The following is a 23,144-nucleotide window of genomic DNA, read 5'->3' as shown; positions in this document are numbered from 1 at the left end:
CTGGCATAGGTGAATATGTACATGGATCGAGCTCTTCTGGCACCTGTATAACGAACGAGATGGTTCGTGCAAGGTCGAATAAAATCACTTGGAAGATGAACAGAAGCATGTCTTTATGTTCTGTATTGAAAACATTGTGTAATTTCAAAATCTAAACAAAAATGTTCCATTGTAAATGGAATAAATTTGAACATCTCGTCAGTCCGCCTAGTAGACCACCACCTGAACTCTGCCCCGTAGCATGTTAACGAGCGTTTAGCGCCCTCAAATTCCATGTCGTTTCTATGCTAAATTTAATATTAAAATTTTACAAAAACAGGATAATTTCATCCTCCATATTAACATAAAACATAAGCTAAACAAATAATAATTCCAAATTTTGCTTCCCGTCGGCAGATTTCGACCGCGATCTTGACCACTGTGCGGTCGCGAACAGTCAGCGGGCGAACGGGCAGCCGATTTTCTTTGGCAGAACTGTTTCGCGTGTGCGCTTGTGTACGTAAGTGCGTGAGCGCGAACGGACGTGTGTGGAAGCGTGAAAATCGGACGGTGCATATATCAGAAGCGCTAGCGCTTCCAACATATTTCAAGAAGCCAATCGCAAATCGGATTTCCATACACACCACCAGTGTAAATCGTGCAAGACAAGAAAAGAAAAAAAGAAAAAAGTCACTCGCGGTGTGCGACACAGTGCGGGAGAGGTAAAGAGTTGTGTTAAGAGCCCCCCTCCGCCTTGTGTGTTGTTTTCTGCTGTGTTGCTGTGTGTTGTGTTTTCTGAGGGCAGGTAAAGCAGCAGCAGCACACACACACACTCACTCACGCTCTACGCCATGATTGAAAATCCTTCATCGACCTAGCAACCGCAGAAAAGAAGTGCGAACTTTCTTTTTCTCCCCCCCCCCTTCCGGGGTTTGGAGCTGCTGCTGCCCCGTTCTGTTGTGTGACTTTCTGTGTTTGTTTATGTATGCAGGAAATTGTACCGTGTGTGCATGTGAGTGTGTTTGTGTGTGTGTGTGCCGCCCAATGGTGGTGCGTAAGAATTTATCAGCGAGAATTGGGCTTTTCTTGTGCCGTGTGCTGTGTGTGGCTCTGTTGTGTATTTGCAGCGCTAAGGACACACCGTGGGGGCCGTGTTGCTGCTGCGGAAAGTAATGCTTAGAGCTCCCGTCGAAAGGAAACTTCCATTCCAGCAAAAACTGGCAAAACTTCATTGCTTGCTTGGATTGTCGTGCGGATTGATTTTTCTAATCCCTGCAATGGCAGTGACGGTGTGAAGGAGAACAGTAGCAGGCTGTGTGTGTGTTTTTAGTGCGGCCAATTTCCACATTGTCACGAGACAACAAAAAGGAAACCTGTCACAAGCGAGGTTTGCAATACACACACAGTGAGGGGCTATTTTTATACTTTTACATTATTTTACTGTACTCCTTTGACTGGTTTGTCTTCATAGAACGGGAAAAATGAACTGCATTGTACTAGAGAACAGCAACGTTTTGCAAAGTACAAGAATATTCCAGTATTGTTGTATTGAAGAGACATTAATTTTTTACTTCATTTTCGTTTGCATGACAGAACAACCCCAAAAAAGTGATCTGCATTTCCCTCGGTGATCATTTGTGTGGTAGCATAAGAAAGATATCTCTTCTCTCACACACATACTCACACACGCGCGCGCACAATTTCTTTGCTTCCCTTGGATATCGAAATCGGTGCATCGCGGGCCGCACTGAAAAGGGGGACGGACGGACGGACGGACACACACACAGTGCAAACGTCGTCTCGCGAGCAGCAAAAACCCCGCAAGAGATCGCCGCACATCACCCCAAAAGGGAGGATTTTCTCCCTTTCGGTTGGCTATACTGTTTTCCATCTCTCGTTCGCGCTCGGGCACGCGCGCGTGTGTGTGTCCGCTGCGCCGCGTACAATAAATATACGTACGTGTCACGGGGAGAACGTGTAGTCTCCCCCCCCCCTCACCATTGTAAGATGGTTGCTTTTAATGTTCAAAAGTTATTTGAAAACTGCACAGAAATTACACCGAACGGTTGTCACATTTCGACTCCGTTTGTTTGTTTTTTTAGTAATTTTATTTAGCTGGGTGTTGAAATCAAGTGCGGCCCATAATCGCTTCAAAATCGCACCCGAAATGGGAGCAAACCGAAGAGAGATGGAGTGCGCGAGCGAAAGAGAGAGAGCGCGACAGCGTGCGTGAAAGAGATGTAACGCGCACACGCTTTCGCTTACCCATACCATCGCACGGGGACGAAGGTTTTGATTAGCGGCGCCACAGGCAACGCACACACACTCGCACCATAGTGAGCTGAGGCGCGCGCGAGAGATCGACTGAGGGTTTTTACACGGAGTGCTGTGTTGTGCCCTTTTCGTTATTTGGCCGTCTCGCTATAGCTTCTCGCTTGCCGTGTGGTGGTGTGTCCCCGTGAATGTTTAAGCCCTGTGGCGAGAGTTGTGCAGTTGTCGCGAATGTTGGCGGCCACTGGCGGTGTGTGTAGTTGAGCGCACCTTCGAAGCGTTCACACGGGGGGAGGGTAGAGAGTAAGTTTGTGTGGATTGGGGAAAAAACTACCATAAACACACCGCAAAACACTTCAAGCGCGCTATCAAATCGGAAGGGGAGTGTGTGTGTGTGTAAAGAAACGGAGACAGAGGAAAATGGATGGCCCTCTACGTGGTGTGATTTTCAGTGGAAACAGATTTGTTCTTCATAATTGCATTCGTAACTTCTCGCTGGTGTGGTGCATCTTGTAAAGGGTGTGTGTGTGTGTATGCGTTTCTCACATTACGATTCCAACAGACACACACGCACACATAGCATCTCCAAGAAGTTGTGAGTTGTGTGGACGAGCGGAGAGCATGCCTGCAAGTGTGCGTGTGTGTGACAGTTGACAGTAAAGTAACACGCTGGTGTGCATGTATATGCGCTTCTCCACTGCGTTTACAGTCGAGTCCGACTGCACGCTGTGTGCGTGTGTGTGTGTGTGTGTGTGAGTGTGTACCGTTGTGTGACTTGTGCGGTGTCGCTAGTGAGCAGCACACAGCCATTCGTATTTTTCCACCCGTCAACAGCGCATCGAAACAAGGATGCCAACAGTGTTGCGCGAGTGTGACAAACAGCTGAGACACACAGTGTGCGAGGATGTGCGGTTAGGGCTTGCCGTTGCTGGCGTTGGTTCCCCTGAGTGTATGTGTATCTAATCGATTGCGTTATTGATTTGCATCCGGTTCGTGTGTGTATGTGTGTGTGTTTGCTAGAGCGGCGGACGGAAGTTGATGTTGTTTTTTCTTGTAGAAAAAAAGTGTTCCTGTTTTCAGGTTTTTCATTTTCTTTCTTCCATCGTTTCTCGTTTTCCCCCACAGTTCAGTAAAGTGAAGAAGTGCTGCAACACAACACGCGCATCCCCGTACCAAAAGAGGAAGAAGAGCAAAGCAAAAGTGTATGTTTTTATTCACCCCCCTCCACTTAATTTCGGCGGCATCCTCGCTTAGAAGCGTGCGTGTGTGTGCGAAGAACAAGAAGCAGCAACGAAACAACGACAACAAAAAAGTGTGCTGTGTGTGAAGAAGTGGTTGTGTCGTTTCGACGGTTTCAAGCTCCGCGATTCTGTTCTGCTAAAAGGAGGAGGAAGCCTCACGGGGAGCCCCTTTTGCCCTTTTTTTTTTTTTGGTGGGAAAGAAAATAAAATGCCTACACCGTGCGCACAGTGGGCTGGTGTGATAAGAGAAACGAAAACAATTCACCACCCGTGACAAACCCGTGGTGCGGTATCGTGCGAGGCGCCCCCCGGGAGGGAATTTATTTTTGCTTCGTTTGTTTCGCTTTGTTACGGTGCCGGGGCGCGCGCGCGGGTGGCTGTTATCCCTTCCGTTGTTTTTCATTGTGAGGATAATTCGAAACGCGCTTCGAGTGCGTCTGTGTGTGTGTGTGTATGTATTGAGTGAGCGAAGAGAGCCCCCAAACGGAACAAAAAGTGTGTGTGTGTGTGTGTGTTTGAAGTTTGAACAATCGAGTCAGCACTGGTTTTGATAGAGGTGCAAAACACTCGCCGAACAACATTCAGCAACAACAGCAACAGCAACAACAACAGCAATGCGACGTAACAATCGTACCCGTGCCGGAGCAGGGGTAGGCGGTGGAGGAGGAGGAGGTGTGGCCGCGATCAATCCTGGCATCAGCATCAGCCGTGGCCGGGTAGCGACAACACGCGCCCACGAGACCCGCCTGTACGCGGAGGAACCGAGCAGCAGTGGCGCGGGTGGTTCCCGCCGGAAGGCAGCCCAGGCAGCGACTGGTGGTGGTGGCAGGATGGCCGCATCGCGCCGCATCGAAGAGCTGTATCAGCGGGCGGCCGAAAGCACCATGTCCTCGCTGCTGTCCGGGTACGGTATGCGCAAGGGGCTGTCCGAATCGATCCCGCCCGCAACGCTGATCGAGCATGTGGTGGCGGACGCCACCATCGGGATGCAGCAGCTGGGCAAGCGGCAGCGACAGCAGCGGCCGCTCGCCGGCTACCGGCAGGCCCGCGAAGCGCACATGATCATTGACTCGGACGGTACGAGCGGCGAGGACGATGACGACCAGCAGCAGCAGCGGCGCGTTGATGAACAGCAGGACGAGGAGGAGGATCGCTACCTGGAAGCCCTCGACGGTATACGGTTGGATGAGGAGGAGGACGAGGAGGAAGGGGATGATGAAGAGGAGGTGCAGACGGTGGTCAATTCATCCTCGGTGCGCTGGTCACGGCGCCAGCGGAAGGGCGGCCGAGCGGTGGCGGGCGCGTGCGATACTACCTCGTCCTCGGTGCATGGAGAAGAGGAGGACGAGGAAGACGAGGAAGAGGAGCACGGTGGCGGGCAAGCCCCGGAAGACGAGGAGGAGGACAACGAATACGAAGGGCAGGAGGAGCTCGAGGGTGGCATGCAGGGCGATGAGGAGGAGGAGTACGAGGAGGCGGCCGACGGTGACGAACACGAACAGCAGCAGTATCTGGAGGACGAGGAGCAGGAAGAGGTGGACGAGGAGCAGGATCAGGAGTACGAGGAGCAGGATCAGGAGTACGATGAGGAAGCAGAGGACGTAGAGGATGAGGAGGAGGAGGAGGATGGTCAGCATCAGGCGGCGGAGGAGGATGAGGAGGAGGAGGAGGAGGAGGAGGATGATGACGACGTTATCATCCAGGACGAGGTGATCGATGTGGACGAGCATGACGAGAAGCGGCAACTTCAGCACGCCAGACATAAGGAGCAGCAGCAGCAGCAACAGAACGGTACCGATGCGTCCAAGCGACAGGACAGTCCGGTGACGCAGACGCAGGCCGACATCGACGAGCTGGAGATGATCAAAATATCGGCCATCAACACAAAAGGTAAGTCTCATCAGCAGCTAGAATCAACTGTGTACGCCTGGGCATGCACACTTTCCCGATCTTTGTATTTTTTGAAAACGAAGTTTCTTCAGTTTAATGTGATGTGTTTCGTCGGAATTGGAGCACTTTCTAGACGTTGCGTCTGCATGTGCTCCAATGGGTGAAAATAGGGAAACGGTGGGGTAAAACATTCAAAAATCCAACTTGTCAGCAATGTGTCCGTTGAGAGAAGGCGTATTGGGGAGGGTGGGGTATGATGATGAAACGACCGCCTTGTTCACTGTTCTACCCCCTTGGCCACGTACATACACACACAAACACACATACGTTGGACACGTTAAGGTTTACCTTGGCTTGGCGCATTAAAAACTGACTTTGACCTCGTTTTCCTTTCGCGAATAGAGCCGCGCGCTCGGAACGCAGAACCGAAATGAAACCATACCCACCTTTTTTGCAAATGTTGGGAGGGGGTATGAGCTTGTTTTGTTGTGTGTGTATGTTGGGGAGCTGTATGATTTCGTTAGGGACATCACAAAAATACAAAGCTGTACACGAACTAAATGTAGTAAATTTTACAAACGATATTTTACAATAGTAAAACACACTTCGTTAAGTCTGCTGACAGATTATAATATTATGTCCTCTTAAAAATGTCTAGTAATGTAGAATATTAATTGTTAAATCGCGATACTTTTTTTGAGTTCATGCGAGATTTGAGGCTAGGACGGGGGCGGCCGCATGTTCTTAAGCTACACACGCATGCCAACTGCACCATGGAAACGGTCCTGACTGGTGAAGTTAGATTTCAATCTGTTCAAAGAGTCTCAATCGGACGGAACAGTGCGCATCGAACTCAGACACATCGATTATAATCTTTTGAAGATGGTTTTTTTTAGATTAAGCTTACAAAAATAGTAAAGAATAAAACTGATTATTAAATTCCGATGGAGGCACCCTTATGCCCCGGTACGATAATAATGTAGAAGATAGCACGGGACAAATGAGTGTGGAATGATGTGTCTTTTGCGCCCCATTTGGTTTGGTGCAGTAACTCATCATCACTCAGCATCCACCACAAAAGAAAACACAAAAAACCGCACTAACTATCGTGGTGGGGGACAGAAATATGGGGGAGAAGAAGACAAACAAACAACAACCATCATCCATCGGGGGAATGTTACCCATAATCTTCCGATCTTCTGGTGGGGTGGTGGACACAAACGTTTGCTTTTCTCCACTGCAACTGTGTGCTGTGCTTATAGGGACGTACCCACAGCATACACATACATCTGTCAGCAAGTGACTGTGCTTGTTTTGGTTTTATTTTTCTTCCCCAATCCCTCAGCTGTAAGAGAGCGTGTATAAAAGAGAGAGAGAGAGTGTATGTAAAAGAAGAAACATCAATCTGATCCCCTCCTCTGAGAATGAAAGTGGACAACCGCAGCAGCAGCAGTAGGCTGTGCTTAGAAGAAAAGTAAAACAGTTATGTTCACTGTGACTTAGCCTCCGTTACAATCCATCTACAATTTCCGGGTCGCACTTTGACTGAGTTCGTTTGCGGGGTTTCCCATGACTTACTTTGATGGGTTCTTCAACTTGGTAGCTTGTTGGTTGATGATCTTTTAGGAATAGAGTAATGATGATGGGATACAGTTTGCTACACTTGTGCTCTCTCTCTCTCTCTCTCTCTCTCTCTCTCTCTCTCTTTTTCTTTCTCCGTCTATGGAGCTGTATGCCTGCTGCATTTCTTCGTCCCAATTGTCTATAGGCTGCTTTCCTCTGGATGTTTGTTATTTTGTTTGTTGTTTTTCACTTTTTGCAGTTTTGTTTGTGCACAGAAAGGTGTAGCCCTCTGCAAAAGGTTGTTAGGTTTATTTTACCCTGCCGGCTATGTTCCAGTATTTGTGCGCTTGCCAAGGCCCACACGTGGCGTCCGCGCTCGTCGTAAGGTTATTTTTGTCAACCCCTCCCCGGCCAAAGGCTTGTCGGTCAAAGGTCAACAAGACTTCCCCGGAACGTACATTTGTTTTGATGGTATGGTATGGTGGGCAGTGGGCAATGTATGGACACACGTGCAGTCCACTGTTCTCTTGCCTTCTGTGTTCCTAGAAGAAGTCCAAGTTGCATGGGTCGCTAAATTTTCGCTTCAAAGTTGTTAATGTTTAACAGTTGCAACGGATGCAAAGTGCAAGAATGAGCTTATGTGATTAAAGGGACGAAGAGAACAAGTTTTTTGGTGTTTATAATTAACTGTTATATGGTCATTGTCCTTCTAATTTTCTTGTGAAATGAACAATTTATCAAAATTCTTTCTATCTTTTTGTGTTAGCCGCTCAACAATCGAGAATTTTCCTTAATTTTTGGGACTTTAATTTTTGATAGATTGGACTACACTTTTGTGCGTGTGTGGGCATGACATCTCCAGTCAATGAAGTCTGGACGACGCATATATTTAGTTGTAGTTTGCCCCGCTGCCATGTCCACCGTCTACCAATGTGTCGTACGTTATTAGTATGTTTAACCTATTCCCAATCAATGGCAATCGGAAGCGCAGCGACCGTGCTTCGCGCCGCTGTACCTTGACCCTGAGCAAACCCAAACATAGTTTGGTCAAACCGATGGCCGGTCGGTCAGTGACCGTAACAAGCTGCGCCATTCCAGAACAGTTTTTGGGTTTGTGTGTGATGGGTTATGGCTGATTGTAGCCGCCTTGTGGCATATGTTGTTATCATGTGTCACAATCGATGTGCTAGAATTGCAACTAAAAAATGAAGCTTCGGTTAGGAATTACAAAAAAATCCATTTTTTCATTGAATTGATTTTATTTACTTACACACTGTTTCATATTGCTATCGAGGATGTGGTGGGAAGCATGAAGTGTTGGGTAAAAAACCACATCTTCCTACTTTTTATCATAACACGCTTCCTTATTTGTGGTGTATGTGATACACTTTTTCTTTAGAAGTTCTTAATATGGTTTAGAGTTTCTTAATAGAACAACAGGTTTGAGATTCGATTCCGATTCATCTAAAAAACGACAATCAAATTATAAAAATTCTCCAAAAAAAAAGTCAACAAAATGCCTTATAATTGAGACGAGATTGAGGGGGGGAAACAGTGACACAAACAACATGCGCGCATATGCCTGCCCTAATTAAGAAGTATTATCTCTTTGCGTGTCAAACTTCATTTTCATAACGGTTTGAGAGTTACCCTGCTCTCCTTCTCTTTGAGCTACCACCATAAATGCCAATGAAGTTTAGGGTTTTGTGCTACCAAGCATACATAAATGTCCCCAATTTTATAAAGAAAAACGCAAACCTTCAACCATTTCGGAAGGACACACGGCACCACTCTCATCATACTTCTCCACCACATTTCCCCATACTTGTTGTGGTGGTCGCATTTCTTTTTCCCCAAGAGTTCCACGACAAAAACTTTCTCTCCTCGCGCTAACCATTTTTCAGACGACCTTCGTGAAGGTCCTCTTTTCTTTTTGCGACTTGTACGTACGTACGTGCAAGTAAAAACCCGTCTCGTCGGCGGTGGTTGGGATTCTTGGAAGCCCGGGAAGGGTTGAAGACGCACACACACACACAAAGTTTTCCCGTTTCTGTCGTCCCCCAGGTCAGGAATTTCAAAGAACCCTGGGGGGATGCCGCTAGTGGTGGTGTGGTGTGTGGCACTATTGATTGGCGACGTGATTGCTGCCACTTCTCCGCCCCCAAACATCAGTTGGTCTGTAAAAATGCATTACACTGGAATGGAAGGAGGAGGAGGCGATGAGTCCCCAATGGTGCAGTTTTTGTTGTTGTTGGAAAAAACCATGACCATCAGCATCATAGAGCAGGTTGTGTTAGTAGTGGCTGTTGGGTTTATGTTCTCGACCCCCCCCCCCCCCCCCCTTTGTGTCTCGATATTTGGGGACGAGATTAAATTGTCTGTCGTCCTTGGGTGTTTTGGAAAAGGGTTGGGGTTGTCTGCAATCATTCGTTCAGCAGACAACAAAGAAAGCTAGCTGCTCAGACGTTTGGCGCGGGGAGAACATTTTGTATTTTTCGTTTGTGATTTGCAATCGGGTGCTATGTGTGGTATATCTGATGATAAGAAGCAGCCGGAGTAAAAGGGGGTCACATTTTCGGAGATAGTTGATGATATGAACGACTTTTCTTTTAGCTATCAAACGTCTACATATTTGATAAATTTGAATGAAAAGATTGAATGTTTAAACATCAACTTTGCAGGCCCCTCTGCTAGAGCCAAACTTGTAATGTTATAGATGGATATTATAAAGTGGTTCCTATCATATCACACGATGGTGGTGGTCGCTACTGTAAAGTGTAAATACTGAGCGTGATTGAGACACATCAAACCGCATCACAGCGCAATGTAAACTGATATGACCCATGATAAGGAAACCGCAAACCGTCTTGCGAGCATGTGTTTTAGCGTGAAGTGATGTTAAATGAATTGTTCCTAACATTTTGCTCTATTTCTGGGGATACAACTTCTTGAATACTCTCCGTCCAACAACTCAAAATCCAGCCATTTCTGTTCCGCGTCTTCAAAGTCTTTTCTTCCTCTCTGACGTTGCGCAAATGTGTTGGTTCCGTTTTTCCTGACTTAAAGCCTGCACTGCACTGCACAACTGCATGTGTGTTGTGCAGTTGTTTTGCACAATTGTTGTTGGTGTTTGCGTGGAAAAAATACCTTTACGCGAGTGTCTGTGTCCGCTTTTGTCTATGTGTGTGTGTGATACTCACTGCACTGTTTGCCTGCTGCTGCTGCTGCTGCGTATGCCGTATTATTGCACCCGTCGTGAATCGCGGGATGCTCGTGCGCGCACAATGCTGCGTACACCAAACGGGCGGCGGCGCGCACGAGTAAAGCGGGTTTTGCGCAGAAGAGTTGCGCCTGTGTGTGTTGGTTGCTGTAGCTGCGTTTGCAAGTAGTAGACACAGGGTGGGTGGGTTGGTGTACTACATTGTAAGACCGTCATGGTGGCGATTTTGTTGTAGTGTGTGTGTGTGTTAAGTAGTGTGTGATGAATGGGGATGCGCAGCACTCGGAGTGGAAGTTTTTGGGGTGTTTATTACTTGAGTTGTTGGGGATTTTGTTATGCTACACTGCATTAGAAGTATAGCAAATTATGGTAAATCATTTCAAAACGGACTATTTTGTTTTATTTGTCTATGTGTGGGTGTGCGACTTGTTTTGTGCAGGTCAAGATGAGTTTTTTATCGAATGCAGAAGTATTGCGCACAAAAAATAATTCCACATTGATATGTTGTTGGTGCATCTCGCTCTCTCTCTCTCTCTCTCTCTCTCTCTCTCTCTCTCTCTGATATGCATAAGTGTGTGTGTGTGTGTGTGTGTGTATTGGTTACACGACGCCGGGTTTGGAAGCATCTGCAATGGGATAATATTTGCGCAATATTGCAATAAATCAAACAGTGAGAGAAGATGCAGGAGAACAAATCATGTCTGTACAAGGCCAACGTTTTCGTCTTGTGCCTCTAAACATCAACCAAGATGTGTTTTGGTGGAAAATTTTGTGGTGAGAAATGGCGACTGTGTGTGAAATGTACGCTCCCCAGACGTTTTCGGTCATTTGAATTGGATCATAAATGAGCTAAATTTATCATGCTCTACCCAATAGTGTTCACTCCACATCACAGCGAGAGCTGCATTTGGTAACGATATTCTTCGTTTACTTCCCTGCTACTTTCACTTCCCGTCTTTTTTTGCAGCGTTTTGTTTGTGAAGGTGTTTGTGTATGAAAATGAAAGTACATTTTCTCTCCACCTGATGCACACCGTGCCTTATTTAGGGCTGAATTGTGAAATGACATTTACAGTACAGTACAGTATTTTTCTTGTATTAAAAAAAAAAGAATAAATAACAAAGAATTTATATAGGGTAACCCTTTTCTATGCCCTTGAAGGCATGTTTGTTAAAGTATAAAAACGCAGACAACTAACTTAATCCAATGCACGGAGCCGCCGCATGTGTAGCCTTATGCTTATCGCACACATTTTTGTGCTTTTTTTGTTTTGTTTTTGTTTTCTGTTCATTTCAAAGCTTTACCAGCATGCATTGTTGTGGTCAGGAAATAAGAGCTTGAGAGAGAGAGAGAGAAAGAGAGAGAGAAAGAGAGCGAATGAATGAAACCGAAAGCACACACCAAAAAAACAGCAAAACAAACCTTGAAGCACGGGCAAAGCAAAATGGTAAACAACATCGTACGGCAGCAAGCCGCAAAGGGGACGAATGAAAATCGACATACGAAAAATAATAGTAATAGATAAAACACAATGCGAGAGAGAGAGAGGAGAGTCGTCGTCGTATGTAACTGCGCCATTTTTCCGACTCAAATCGTGCATCGAGGTGTGCAAATTAAGCCAAAAAAGGTCATCTTTTGTATTCTGCTTCAGCTTAAGTGGATTAGTGGTAGGGTACTAAGCTTGTGTTAACGCTTGAAGCAATGTAACGTGTTTGCGTTACACCATAACGCTTCGTTTAATGACAAACATACGTCATTGATGAGGACAAACATGTTTGTACTTCTTCGAGACGGCGTTGAAGATTTCCACTGAGAGCGCTGAAGTGTGTGATGTGTAATGGAAATTTTGTGCGTCCCACAGCACTGGATGGAAATTTCCCTAATAACACACACACACACACTAACACATGAAAATAGTAGCGCCAAATAGTGTACGTACATCCGTGCATTGTAACGCGAATGCTACAGGTGTTATATTTTGTTTGTTTGCAACCAACATAAACGCAAACATGCTGCTGCTGCAGGTCACTCTCTCTGCCGTTTTCTCGCTCTCTCTCTCTCTTCCTTTTTTTCTTAGTGGAAGTTTGCACTCGCTCATTCACTTTTGCCACAGCGTTACGCGGCGAAAGAGAAACAAGAAGGCCAGTGAAATGTGCCGGCGCTTCGTCACTCTCACTATACGGCCTCTCACGGGGAGCCGGGGTGGTAGTAGGCCCAACATTCCGGCCTACTGTTGGTGTGTATGTGGAGAAGGGCAAACCGGTGGCGTGAATGTGTGTGTATGTGTTTGTATGAAAAGAGAGATGCAGTAATGTAAAGATAGATTTCACCGCTCGCTAACACTATTGTACACGGGCACAAATACACACTTACACATTCTCACTCTCGCGCTCTCTCTCTCTCTCTCTCTCTCTCTCTCTCTCTCTCTCTCTGTTGAGCGCATGCCAGCAGTTCGTAGTACAACTCTCCAACCCTCCCAACAGTACTGGGGGGGATGCTTCGATGGGGAAGGTGGCAACATAACAGAAAACCGTGAGCGCGCGCTTGTGATGGTGTGGTTCCGTTATTTCATGCTTACCGCGCGGCCTTCGAAAATACCACCTCCCCCAACATACACCCGACTAACGGAAGTGTGTAACTCACTGGTCTAACGGGGATTTTTTCCTCTCTTTCTCTCTCTTCTGGTACGCAGAGTTTTGGGGCAAAACATTTCAATTATGCTATGGAATAGGAAAGAGAATATAGATATTCATTTTCTCCATTAATCGACCAAACAGTAATTGAAGCATCTTTCCCGTTTTTGCTGGATTTAAATCCTAGCTGAGTTGTTTGTTCTGCCGGTTTCTGCCAGCGCTGAGAGAGTTAGAGAGAGAGAGAGAGAGACACTCAATGTTTTCATACACGGCGTACGGCGGCCTACCGTGTTGTGTGTTCGCTCACAGATGGCCACGGCTGAGGTGGTAGCGCAACAGCATTGCCTACTATTACAATTACATTGCCGCTCACTACTAATGCAAACACGGACACACTCATACACACGCGCACACCACTGTTAGCGGCATCAAACGTACGCAAACGCAAGAAGTAGGTCATCAAATCATACCGCGCTCGTCTCGCGACCTGTCACCCATCAACATCATCAACATCATCATCATCAACATCTTGCACCTTTGCTCACACCCACAAAAAGTACAAGTGGCAAGTGGAGGGGAGTAGTAAAAACTACATGAAGAATCTCACGTCGTTCTCCCATCCTGAATGGTTGTGATTTCCTTTTGGTTGAGATATGTTGGAAAGAGGGGGAGGGGGTCGATTGTGAGGCACAAGCCCGTTTTTTCACACACACACACAAATGGCCAACCGGATGGGTAACACAAGAGAGATATGAGCAGAACACGATGTTGGTGCGGGTTGTTGGAACCCAACCTCTCCGCCGTACCACCGTTTTTCGGATGGATCCATCCAATGGAATGTGCTTTTGCTGGAGTGGTGGGATCGATCTGTGTCGTGACACCATTCTCGAGGGCAGAAACATAAAAAGCGCCTGGTATGCAGGAAAAGTTACCGTATACATTTGGGCACCACAAGCTCTTGTGGAATGCTGCGCCAGTTCTTGTTACAGCGGGTCCTCCTATTGTTTATCACGCCAGGTTGACGGGTGCAATATTAATACGACAAGTAGACACAAATACGATATGATCGATGTAAGCGATTTACAGTTTTCAAAGAAGATTAAGAATCATCATCAATCCAATATTCAAAGAATCTCCAATTCTAGGTGAATTGTTATGGTTGGTTAAGAGTGGTTAAGAGTCGTGCGGAGTCATTCAGAGTCGACCGAAATCGGAGTCTGTTGGATTCAACCTGAACCGTCTCCAAGCGGACTTCAAAAAACTCCAAACGACCTCGGACGATTCCTGACGATTCTGGACGACTCTGGACGACTCTGGACGACTCTGGACGACTCTGGACGACTCTGGACGACTCTGGACGACTTTGAATGACTCTGGACGACTCTGGACGACTTCGAATGACTCTGGACGACTCTGGACGACTTCGAATGACTCTGGACGACTCTGGACGACTCTGGACGACTCCAGACGACTCCAAACGACTCCAGACGACTCCAGACGACTCCAGACGACTCCAAACGACTTCAGACAACTCCAGTCGACTTCAGACGACTTCAGACGACTCCGAATTCGAAAGACTCCTGGCGACTCCGGACGATTCCGGACGATTCCGGACGATTCCGGACGATTCCGGACGATTCCGGACGACTCCAAACGACTCCAGACGACTCCGAATTCCAAAGACTCCTGGCAATTCTGGGCGACTTTGAACTACTCTGGGCAACTCCGGAAGACTCTGACTCCGGATGACTCCGGACGACTCCTAACAACTTTGAACTACTCTGGACTACTCCGGACGATTTCAAACAACTTCGAATAATGCTGTTAAGACCTACCTTCCGAAATTTTCGAAATCTCGGATCGTTGTCGACTAAGAATTGTTGCCAACTTTATCCATCACTAACAAAATACGTATTTTTTTTCTATTCCGATTGCAGTGCAACTGAATGACAGAGACAAAGTCAGTTTGGAGGATTTCGAGCTGCTAAAAGTCCTTGGTACTGGAGGTAAGTTAGGCCGCGCCCTGGCAAACAATATCCCACCGACGATATAATGCTACATAGTAATCCTTTCCCCTTTACCTTCTATGCAGCTTACGGCACGGTGTACTTGGTGCAAAAGCTAACTGGCGTAGATAAGGACAAAATCTACGCCATGAAAGTGCTGAAGAAGGGCATCGTAAGCTTGAAGAAAAAGACAGCAGAACACACGCGAACGGAACGACAGGTAGGCGGTGAACGCGCAAAATCCACTACATTCACTTCAAGATACTAATGTTCCACCGTTTTTTCCGTTTCTCAGGTGCTGGAAGCAATACAGGAAGCTCCGTTTCTGGTCACAATGCATTACGCCTTCCAGACCGACTCCAAGCTGTACCTGATCTTGGACTACGTGATCGGGGGCGAGCTGTTTACGCTGCTGTGCAATCGAATGCATTTCGACGAACCGGCCGTGCAGATCTACATCGCCGAGATAATAGTCGCCATCGAGCATCTGCATAAGGTAAATCCTGCCGTTGCGATCGGGAATTTTGTTTATACTAATCGAAAATTACTTTCTCTCTCTTTGTTCCAACCTCCTCCTCCCGTCACAGCTGGGCATTGTGTATCGTGATATTAAGCTGGAAAACATTCTGGTCGACGTGGACGGGCACATCGTGCTGACCGACTTCGGGCTTTCGCGCGAGCTCGTTTACGAGAACGAGCGGGCTCACAGCTTCTGCGGCACGGTCGAGTATATGGCGCCCGAGATATTGAAGCCGACGCAGCAGGGTCACGACTCTGCCGTCGACTGGTGGTCGGTCGGTGTGCTAACGTTCGAGCTGCTCACCGGTGCGTCCCCGTTCACCGCGGACCAGAACGAGATCGCCCGCCGCATCACGGAAACGGAAGCGATCATCCCGGAGAACCTGTCGCCCGAGGCGACCGACTTCATCCGCCGGCTGCTGGTAAAGGATCCGAAGCGCCGGCTCGGCAGCGGCAAGGGCGATGCGTCCGAGCTGAAGTCGCACCCGTTCCTGCGGTCGATCAACTGGTCCCGGCTGGTGCGGAAGCAGATCGAGGCGCCGTACCCGCCGCTGGCGGAGAACGATCGCGACACGCGCAACTTCAGCTCGGAGTTTACCAAGCAGGAAGTGACGGAAAAGCCGTGCGAACCGCCAAAGAATGCAGATCGTTTGTTTAGAGGTGGGTGTTGTAGGGCGCTGCAGGCTCTCTAGCAAGCAGAAACTAACGTGTTTCTTCTTTTTTTTGTGAACTGTTTTTGCTCAGGTTATTCCTACGTATCACCGAAGCTCCTTACCAAAAACGTCACCGATCGGAACAAGTTCATCCCGATCCACAACAAGCGCCCGCTCGAGAGTTACATTAGGAGAAGTGCGTCCAAGGTAAGAGGGAGGGTTGTTCGTCGCTTCTTTACTAAAAAAAAAAGGAATTCCGTTTCATAATCGCTCTATCGTTTGCGTTCCCTTTTAGCAATCGCCCTTCTTCCGAAAGTACGAACTGACCAGCACGCCGTCCATCGGGTCCGGCGCCTACTCGACCTGCCTCAAGTGCCAGCGGTTGCGCAGCAACAGTGTCTTCGCCGTCAAGGTGCTCTTCAACCATCCGCACACGGCCGCGTTCGCGCGGCACGAGGCGGACGCGCTGCGCCAGTGCCAGGGCCACCCGCACGTAGTGCGGTTCGTCGAGCTGCTGGAGGACGCCAACTACATCTATCTCGTGCTGGAGCTGCTCGAGGGTGGCGAGCTGCTGCAGCACCTCAACCGGCAGCAGCACCAGCTGACCGAGGGGCGCGTCCGGGGCTACTTCTCCCAGCTGGTCGATGCGGTCGCCTACATCCACCGGCAAGGGTACGCCCATCGCGATCTGAAGCCGGAGAATGTGATGCTCGAGCGGTCGTCCTCCGACCAGCTGCGGCTGATCGATTTCGGCTTCGCCCAGCGGCTGGACAGCAACGACGCACCGCAGCCGGCCGGTACGCTCGGATACGCGGCGCCCGAAGTGCTCGTCGGCAGCACAGGGCAGAAGAGCACGGCCAGCAACAGCTCGTACTCGCTTGAAACGACCGACCTCTGGTCGCTCGGCGTCATCCTCTACACGATGCTGTGCGGGCAGGCACCGTTCACGCCGCGCCAGTTCTTCGGCCACGACAACCTTGCCTCGACGTCGAAGCAGATGGAAATCATCACCGACAAGATACGGCGCGGTTCGTTCGATCTCAGCTCGAGCATCTGGATGGGTGTGAGCGAAGGGGCGAAAAGTTTGGTGCGCTCGCTGCTGACGGTCAATCCGGACCAGCGCATCACGATGCAGGAGCTGCTCGGCCACGAGTGGCTGCTGTGCGAATCGTCCGGCGGTGGAAGGCGAGGGCAGCAGCATTCGCTCGCACCGTACAACCGGGGCCTGCCGAGCCAGGCCCGGCTACCGTACGAGCAGCTGCAGACGAACGTGCGCAACACGTACGACGCATTTAAGCTGGCGGAGCAGGGCGGCTTCCGGTTGCAGAACGAGGGAAGCGCACGGCGGCAAAGGAGTGCGGCTGCGCTGGTAGCGCAAACAGCGACGGTTTCATCATCCCAGCACCAACACCACCACCGGTCCAACAATCGCACGGAGAGTAGTAGTAGCAGCAGTGGGCAGGTGGTAAAATCGAACTCCAAAACAACCGCAGTGCCTGACCACCGGAACGCTTCGCCGAGCAGTAAAGCCAGTAAACGAACCACCGCACACCACCAGCAGCAGAAGGAGGAAGTGGCGGCCGACCTGTCCGTATCGACGACGAAATCGGTCGAGTCGCAGTACAGCAGCTCGCTGGAGGAGAGCACCTCGAGCGGCATCGGGCGCAGCAAGAGCAGCAAGAGCAGCCTGTCGCACTCGGGCAGCCCGATGCGCGATGCGCGCCACTTGTCGAACGGATCGGTCGTGATCGTGCTCGATGACGACGAGGATGAAGTGCCGAACGTGCGGCAGCAGCAGCAGCAGGAGGAGGAGCAGCAGCACAGTAGTGCAGCGCTGCCGGAGACAAGCGTGCCGTCGACTGAGCCGACGGAACCATCGCCCGCTGAAGCGGAAAGCATTGCGCCGGCGGTGGCACGCGTGACGCTACAGGAAGATGAAAGTAATAAGGACAGCGAAGCGAAGGAATGCGGGAAGGATTTGGAGGAGGAAAAACCGGCGGACGAAATAGTTGCCGACGTGGAGGAGGAAGAGGAGGAGCAGGAGCAGGAGGATGCCGAGATGGTGAGCTACGACGTCACAAACAAGGTGCCGGAAGTGGAAGCAACGGTGCCGGAACAGACAATATGCAGCAGTAAGCCGCCGGAAGCGGAAAAGAACAATAACGAATTGGTGGTGGAGGAGAGCGGACTGGCAGCACTGGCGACGGTGGAAAAGTCCGCCCAAGCCGGTAGCGAAGTGTTCGTTAAGCAGGAGGCACAGCTTATTACCGCCTTCATGCCGGAAGAGGACATTATGGGCGGCGAAGATTTCTCCGATACGACCAAAGCGATACTGGGCGATTCGCTGAACTTAGTACCAGCCCTGGACAGCAGTCGTAGTAGTAGTAGTAGCAGATGTAGTAGTAGGCAAGCTGGTGAGAAAAGCCGAAGCAGAAGCAGTACAGCTCGTACCAACAAGAGCAAAGAAAACGAACGGCCAACAGCAGAACCGTCACCGTCCGCTCTCCTGCCTGTTGCTAGTGCGAAAAGTGATAAAAGTAGTAGTGGTGGTGGTGGTGGTGGTGGTGGTGGTGGTAGTAATAACAATAGCAACGCTAGCAATGTCAACGCTCGCACGCCAAACCGAACGCCGGCGGGAGTGAGGGTGAAAAAGGAGAAAGAATTCAACCAGGAACCGCTGCAACCAACCACCACATCGACGCCCCCCAGCTGGCACAATGTACCCAAAGAACCGTGGTGCTTCAGCGACCTGATCACGCCGGTGCTGGTAAAGCAAGAGATATTTGCCAACCTTCACCTCGCTAGCAGCCACCAATTGCTGACGGCGGGCATGCGCTCCCTCTCGGTCGCGTCGGACGACGATGACGTGCTGTTCCTTGGCACTGGCCCTTCGTCGGACGTTTTCGTCGGGTTCGAGCACGAGGAGTGCATGCAGTTTATCGGTTTCAGCGAGAGCGATTGCGGCGTGCGGTCCCAATTCACGGCAACCGAGGGCAAACCGTTCGTGGCCAAGCAGGAGCGGCAGCTCTTCGGCCAGATACGCAAACGCCGGCCCGAGCTTTGCTTCGACGAGCCGCGCCCGAAGCGCTTGCGGCAGCTGGAACGGAAAAACTACTCGCTTTCGCAACGGCGACGGCCAACGTTTGGCTTTGACAGCATACTGTACGGGTCGGGCGACAGTGGTCCGGTGTTATAATATACGAGCGGCGGATGCCCGGTGGAGCCCCCCCGGCTTCAGTGAGGCGATTGCGTGTGTGCGTGTGTTTGAAGGGATTACAGTGATTGATATTTATTTATTACCTTTTTTTACCAAAAGATTGTACGCAAAGGGATGCCAGGGAAGGGGGAATGAATGGATAGATGGACAAGCTTCTGGATGAGCCTATCGTTGTGTTACGGTTGCTCTTTATTACGGTTTAATCTTGCACACACAAACACACACACACCCACACACTGTACAATTGTACTGCTACCCGGATAAAGTATGGTTTTTTAGTACCCACTTCGTTTTAGGTAAATGAGAGGCATGAGCAAGGAACCGATTTTATTCTACAAGTAGATGGCCTTTAGCTCTATCGTGCGCTCACCATGAGAATGATTTTAGATTACCGCCCTTAACAGTAGTCAGTGAAGCGAGGGGGAGCGTTTTTATGTTTTGGAATATCAGCCCCCTGACCACGCGGGTTCCGGACGAAAAGGGTTGACGTTTTATACTGGTACTGACCTGTCGCCTCCTTTACTCTAAATGGTGTGTTATGGTTTTTGTAGAATCTTTTCTTCACTATTTTGCGTTGCGGAATCATTTTGTACATATATACATACGTTCGTTTTGTTTGCATTAATTATAACTTTAGCTCTTTTGTAGTTTTCCCCCTCTTCTGCTATCCTAACATGTATGTCACGAATGATTTTTGTTTAAATCCGATCATGTAGATTAAAAATTATTTTTTTTGTTTTTTTTTGTTTACCACATGACTGGTAACGGGAGAAATGGTAGCTAAAGAAGAGAAAGATGTGAAAGTAGAGGAAGGAAGACGCTTTCCGGTAAAAAAGGAATCGTTTTTTTCCAAATACTTGTAAATAACAAGGAAAAGTGCACTTACATGGCAGAGGAAACGCGTTGGAGTAGGCTTTGACTGTTCGTGCAGGGTTAATAATGAGGAATATATGTGAAGCGCAACAATATGAATCTCAACCGTTTGCCCTTGGTTTATAGAGCGATGCATTCGATACGGCAGCTTCCCTACACCGAATGAGGTGCATGTTTAGAACAATGGAGTGTAGTAGTATCAATGATTCTCAATGCAACACACACACACACGTGAAAGTGTAAAATAGTAAATAGGACAAGCGGCAGGCCATAACGACGCGAATGAAGGATCAGTGACGGCGGTGCAGCTCTTGGGAGAGGTTTCAACCACTCTTCCATCAGCGTAGGCCGCGTTAACTACTCTTTTATTCGGTGAATGCCAACCAAAACGCATTGTACAGCAGCATCCCTGTTCTGTCCCTGATCATCCTCTGGTGTGTTCAGCTTCGGAGGAAGCCAACAGAAAAGAAACGATAGAAAATCGGTTTGTTTTTATACAGCAAGGAATAGTGAACATGTAAATTGTGTTATTAAGTAATCCAATTAAAACACGTACACGTATCGAATAGTTTTATCTACAACAAGTGTAAATTTTGACCGATTAGTGCATGTGTGTGTGAGTGAGTGAGTGAGAAGGGTAGCATAGAGCGAAAAGCAGACCAAAGTCGTAGTAGCGAACGAGCCTTAAAGAGTGATCCAGGAGGGGGATAGAAAGGAGAGCCCACTTTTGGTTCATACTTAAAACAAGTGTGTATGTGTGTATTGAGTGTTTGTGTGTATGGTGTGTGTGTGAAGCAGAAGAAGTTTAATAATTGTGCAAAGATCACATCGATCTGTCATCAGTTTAGTGTATGAGAAGGTAATGCACATACTGTTTCACCGCTAACACAGAAACATCACGATGTGTTTGGAGTTTTATCAACGCCTAGATATAAAGACACAAAAAATGCATATACAATACATAAAATGTGGACCTCTGTCTCTCGAGGAGGGCAGGCAGGAGAGGGAGGTCGCTAATTATGGATACATTTTTAGCAGTGCGTGTTAGGCAGGACAATTAACAATATTGTAAGTTAATTATTAACAAAAGGCACAAGTGCGTGTAGGAAATAATGAAATTGTAAATTCTTTTCTTGTAAAATTAAGTCTGCATTATTAGTAGCGTGTAGCAATATGAAAACCAACACTCACACACAAACACACACACACACACCCATACAGACCAGGCTCGGTGATCTTTCATATCAAACAAGTGAAATGGAAAAAAAGGAAGCAAAGGTGTAATGATCGTGTAAAGATGCACAGCTGTAAAAAGAAGCAAAAGCAAGATGAAACAAGAAGAAAAGTTTTATAATTTATACCTAAACATTACTGCTATCTACAAGATACTGCAAGATATTGCAAACACACACACAAGTATATTATAGTGTAGTGTTAAGGTGTGTTAAAGTGCAGCAGTGCATTAGCACACACTTATGGTTTTGTTTTTTTATATGTATGGTCGGTTCGTGGCGCTGCCCATGGCTTACGGTGCATAAAGATAAAATGAAAGCTAAGCACACAGTTCGGCGGCACCGGCAAACAGCGATAGCGGAAATGAGAGGAACTAAAGGACGATGAAAAGAAACCATTAATATATACAAATATATATGTAGGTATGCATACAAAAACACTTAGTTCGTTAAGTAGTCAGGCACGGTGCAAAAGAGGACGAAGGACGAAACAGACAGATAGTATAATAATAACATTAACAATAATAAGAGACAGAGAGAGAGAGAGAGAGAGAGAGAGAGAGAGAGAGAGCGAGTGAAGAGGAAACGTGTTTAGCTAAATAATGTTTGCTTCTCTTTACCTTACCCCTCCCTCCCAGCTACCCTTTTTTCCTATACACACACACGCACTATAGCACCTCGCTAATTACGTGGGTGTTTTAAGTGTGTTAATTGCTGGTTTTCCTTATTTTTTGTTTGTTTTTCTTTTTTTTTTTTGTTTTGTTGTAGCAATGCTTAGTAGCAATGTTTAGTGATAGGTAATTTTCTAGTGGGTTAAACTTTATGGTGGTCAGATTTAAACAAAAAATCACACAAACACACAAACACACACGTACACTGCAAATGTGCAGCATCGATTGTTTTCCTTGTTAGGTTTATAGTGAGAGAGAGAGACATAGCAAAAAAAATGCAATACACCATCATCGTTAGTGTGTGTTTGTTTGCGTGCCGTGTGTATTAGAAGTTTTGTATTATGCTCGTACGACATCGTTTTAACATCGCCACAGGATAAAACAAAGCAAAGTTGATCTTTACACAGCAGCGCAAAAGGGGCGGTGAGCGTTTTGCTCACTACTTGCGCAACAGATACACAGACCAATTTAGAGCAGATCACAGACACAGACACACACACACAGAAACACAGGGAGATGGGAAGAAGCATACAAAGGCAAAAAGAGCCCAGGTTAAGGAATAGTTTTGACAAACACCTCACATTATAGAGAGAACAAAAAAACACAGACAGAATGAATGAATAATACTTTGATAATTTAAATACGTTGTTTGTAGCTGATTAAAAACATTTTCTTTGTCCGTTGAAGATCAATATCACACCTAATCCGTCGGTTCGGTAGTTCTTTTACCAAGAGGATCTAAAGTTAACTCTTCGATACTCTTTAGTATTCACCTACATCAAACAGAATTCCGTTCTTAAGAATTATCCGACAATTCCAACAATCGTTGAATTGATCGTCCCCCTTCAATATACTCCTGCTAAAACCGTGCGTACGATCGGTGTCCAGCTTCTTCAGTACATGAAAATTATGAATCAAATTTCCTGGACGATGCTCTGTCCTTTCTGCAGACAAGAGAAGGATGTCAGAAGCATCGGATGAGCCATATACGGCTAACCAACAGATCCAACGACCTATCGTTGGATGGTAGGATCTAGTGATGAGTACTAGATGCTAGGATCTAGTTATCCGGAGTCATTTGAAATCGTCTGGAGCTATCCGGAGTCGCCTGGAGTCGTCCAGAGTCTACAGGAGTCGGAGTCATTGAAGGATGACTTCGACTCCAGGCAAGTCCGG

General features: G+C 47.8%; 1 protein-coding gene across 6 annotated transcripts; it reads left to right on the top strand.

Moving 5' to 3' along the window:
- Nucleotides 1-465: 465 nt before the first annotated feature.
- On the top strand, nt 466-22,611 carry LOC120906891. Of its 6 annotated transcripts, none has more exons than XM_040318997.1 (8): nt 466-701; nt 3,376-5,381; nt 14,735-14,803; nt 14,890-15,023; nt 15,099-15,299; nt 15,391-15,982; nt 16,067-16,182; nt 16,271-22,611. In XM_040318997.1, the coding sequence occupies exons 2-8, from the start codon at nt 4,106-4,108 to the stop codon at nt 19,169-19,171; spliced, it is 5,289 nt and encodes a 1,762-aa protein (XP_040174931.1). In that variant the 5' UTR covers nt 466-701; nt 3,376-4,105; the 3' UTR covers nt 19,172-22,611. The 6 variants fall into 6 exon arrangements, with proteins under 6 accessions (XP_040174931.1, XP_040174933.1, XP_040174936.1 ...); XM_040318999.1 differs by having other exon boundaries at nt 482-549; XM_040319002.1 differs by lacking the exon at nt 466-701 and adding an exon at nt 723-784.
- The last annotated feature ends 533 nt before the right edge of the window (nt 22,612-23,144 follow it).

This window comes from Anopheles arabiensis, chromosome 2 (assembly GCF_016920715.1).
Source record: "Anopheles arabiensis isolate DONGOLA chromosome 2, AaraD3, whole genome shotgun sequence".
Classification (NCBI taxonomy): domain Eukaryota; kingdom Metazoa; phylum Arthropoda; class Insecta; order Diptera; family Culicidae; genus Anopheles; species Anopheles arabiensis.
Note: the sequence above shows the minus strand (reverse complement) of the source record. Positions and strands in the feature narration are given on the sequence as shown.

Coding starts and splice junctions, on each gene's coding strand:
- LOC120906891 (XM_040318997.1), top strand. CDS start 4,106: ATGCGACGTAACAATCGTACCCGTGCCGGAGCAGGGGTAGGCGGTGGA. Junction 14,804..14,889: donor AAAAGTCCTTGGTACTGGAG/GTAAGTTAGGCC, acceptor CCTTCTATGCAG/CTTACGGCACGGTGTACTTG. Junction 15,983..16,066: donor TGCAGATCGTTTGTTTAGAG/GTGGGTGTTGTA, acceptor GTTTTTGCTCAG/GTTATTCCTACGTATCACCG.